The following is a 2,624-nucleotide window of genomic DNA, read 5'->3' on the forward strand; positions in this document are numbered from 1 at the left end:
TAGACTCTGAGGTCAATCAGATGATTCAGTACAATACACTACGAACTTGGGGCAAATCCAATAACCCTACAAGAGTATGGAAACAAAGTTGTACGCACTCAGTCTGAATGGATCTGGCTTCTCCTGGTAAAATCCACAGAATAGTTGGATCCTCTGTGGAAGGGACCTTACCAGGTGGTTCTGAGAACCCCAATGACTGTCACATTGTTTGATGTTAATACCTGGGGTTATAGTTTCAAGCTAAAATCAGCAACCTCAAAGCAGAGATTCCACCTGAGGACATAGAGTAATAACCCCCACCTATGATCCAAGGAAGGCTCTCCAACTTCTCTTAATGGACCAATGAATTGGCTCAGCAAATGAAAGCACTGCTGATGTCCCAAGTTTGAGCTGCAGAGTCCATGTATTGGAAGAAGGGAACCAGATTCTGTAAGTTCTCCTTTGATACCCACATACATGACCACCACATACATGTCTTCCACATACATGCTATGGTATGTGTGCCCCCACCAACACAATAAATGTAAAGCATTAAAATAAAACATCAAACAATAAACAAACCTCTACCCCCATGAAATGCCATCACCCCCTATCTAGACTAAGATCATCACCTGTAACATAATCTTATCAGGGAGAAAATAGTGTGGGAGAGCATAAGGCATGCTAGCTGTACAGAGAAAAGTGCCAACAACTATCTCAGAGACAAGAATGGTCACATGGATAAACATGAGAAGGAATGGCTCTGTTACCATTTCCTATGGAATTTGTTAGCTTAATGAAGAGAGGAAGACAAAGCTATAGAATGCTGAGCCTCTCTCTTCTCAGATGGATGGGCCACCCAAGAAAGGACAGTTTGAAGATTCACTTCCTGGTTTTTGTCTGTGTAAAGGTTAGATACAAAGCAGTAGTGTTTATCATGGACATTCCACTCACTTGTGTAATCATAATTTCTCCTTCATTCCTCTGCCTCTCTGATCTGTCTTGCACTTCCTCACCCTGTGTGGCTGGTTCTCTTGTTTCACACAGTCCCAGCTTCTGCTTTCCTATTCCATGTATTCTACTCCCCTATTTTACACTTTCCTTTAGATTTCATCTTTGCTTTTCATCTAAATCCATGTATGGTTACATATAAGTACACACACACACACACACACACACACCCCACTTTTAAAAATCCATTGAGGTGGAGAGATATCTCGGCAGTTAAGAACACTGATTGCTCTTGCAGAGGACCTGTGATTCATTCCTAGTTCCCATGTAGCTAACAAACATCTGTAACCCCAGGGCAGGCCCTCTCATTATTCATCTCTTTCCTGTGCAGATTCCAGTTCCCTTATCTTGGAATCTGTCCTTCTGGTTTGAGTTGAATGTTCTCGTAATTGATCTTTAAGGACAGCTGTACAAGGAGAGGGCAAGGGATAGCCTCATCCAGAGATCCCAATTCCCTGGTCTCCTCTGCCAGCCACCTCTTTCCCACAGTGAAACTTTAGGTAAGATGCTGTGTGGGAACTTTTGGGAAAGATGTCCATATTTTCTCAGATTCATTTGTTTCTAGGGACTGGGAAGATTCCTAAATTGGTATAAGGCCCTGCCTCAACACACACACACACACAACACACACACACTTTTCTGTGTGTGTCTCTTCCCCTTCCTCTTTCCACAACACTGACAGACACAAAGATACCAGAGATCTAGATTTGTACGCAAAGGTGTTTATTAGTAAGAAAATATCTGTTCAGCTAAATTAAAGGTAGTCAGGGACAGGTTACACGAGGACATGTGCTATATGGAGTGCAGACAGAGGAACTGTCTCTTCATTACTATGATCTTGCAAGTAGCAGATGAGTGAAGGTGCAAAGTGCTGGCACTGGAGTTAAAATGTCCCATCCAAGTGAACTGGTACCACTGGATACATGGGACTATCCTGTTGAGTTCTGGGGTTATAGGCAACTGTGTAGTACTCCACTGATCTTCTTGGTTGGTATCTGCATTGGGTATAAGGTGTTCTCCTCCGACTTGTGATGTTACAGACAGTTATATGCACCCGAGATGAACTATTATGACAGTTTCTACTTATATTGTCACTGCACAAGCCACTTGGATTTCCACACACACCAACAGCATTAGCAAAACTTGTATGAAGAAAAGTATTTAGGCCCTTACATGTTCTTCTAAACCTGTTAATACGCTGCATTTCAACATTACATTGGAGGTTGGCATTATTATTGATATGCTGGATGGCAAACCACTGGGAAGGGGTTTGTCCCAGGCATGAGGAAAGCATTAGGACAAGTCCTAGCAGCAGCAGGAGACAAATTCGGGACTCAAGCAGCTTCGGACCCATGTTTCCTGTGAGGAGAGAAGAGAAGTGACTGCTCCCACCTTGCCTTAGTTTTCCCTATGTCTTCCTGAAGGCCCTTGCTGTCATTATGGGTTCACAGTGCCACTTTTCCTGGACACTGCCCCATTACCTGCCCACCCTGTCCCAGGCATAGGCAGTCAGTGTCTTACCCCATCTGCTTTGTGGTTCCCGTGGACCTGAGGTCTGGTTGTCCTGGAAATCAGGGATAATGGGTGAGCACCACTTGGGCCCTTAGATATACAGCAGGCTCTGTGGGTGGAGC

The 2,624-nt window shown here is 44.0% G+C and overlaps 1 protein-coding gene across 1 annotated transcript; it reads right to left on the minus strand.

The window, feature by feature from the left end:
- Positions 1–1,873: 1,873 nt before the first annotated feature.
- On the minus strand, positions 1,874–2,344 carry LOC147001681 (eosinophil cationic protein 2-like). Its single transcript, XM_085828932.1, has one exon. It carries the CDS (start codon positions 2,342–2,344, stop codon positions 1,874–1,876), a length of 471 nt encoding a protein of 156 aa, XP_085685058.1.
- Positions 2,345–2,624: the final 280 nt, after the last annotated feature.

Source organism: Mus caroli, unplaced genomic scaffold (genome assembly GCF_978045245.1).
Source record: "Mus caroli unplaced genomic scaffold, Mus_caroli_1 scaffold_12, whole genome shotgun sequence".
Classification (NCBI taxonomy): Eukaryota; Metazoa; Chordata; class Mammalia; order Rodentia; family Muridae; genus Mus; species Mus caroli.

What these genes read in the sequence shown, in the direction of transcription:
- LOC147001681 (XM_085828932.1), bottom strand. Translation starts at nt 2,344, where the DNA reads ATGGGTCCGAAGCTGCTTGAGTCCCGAATTTGTCTCCTGCTGCTGCTA.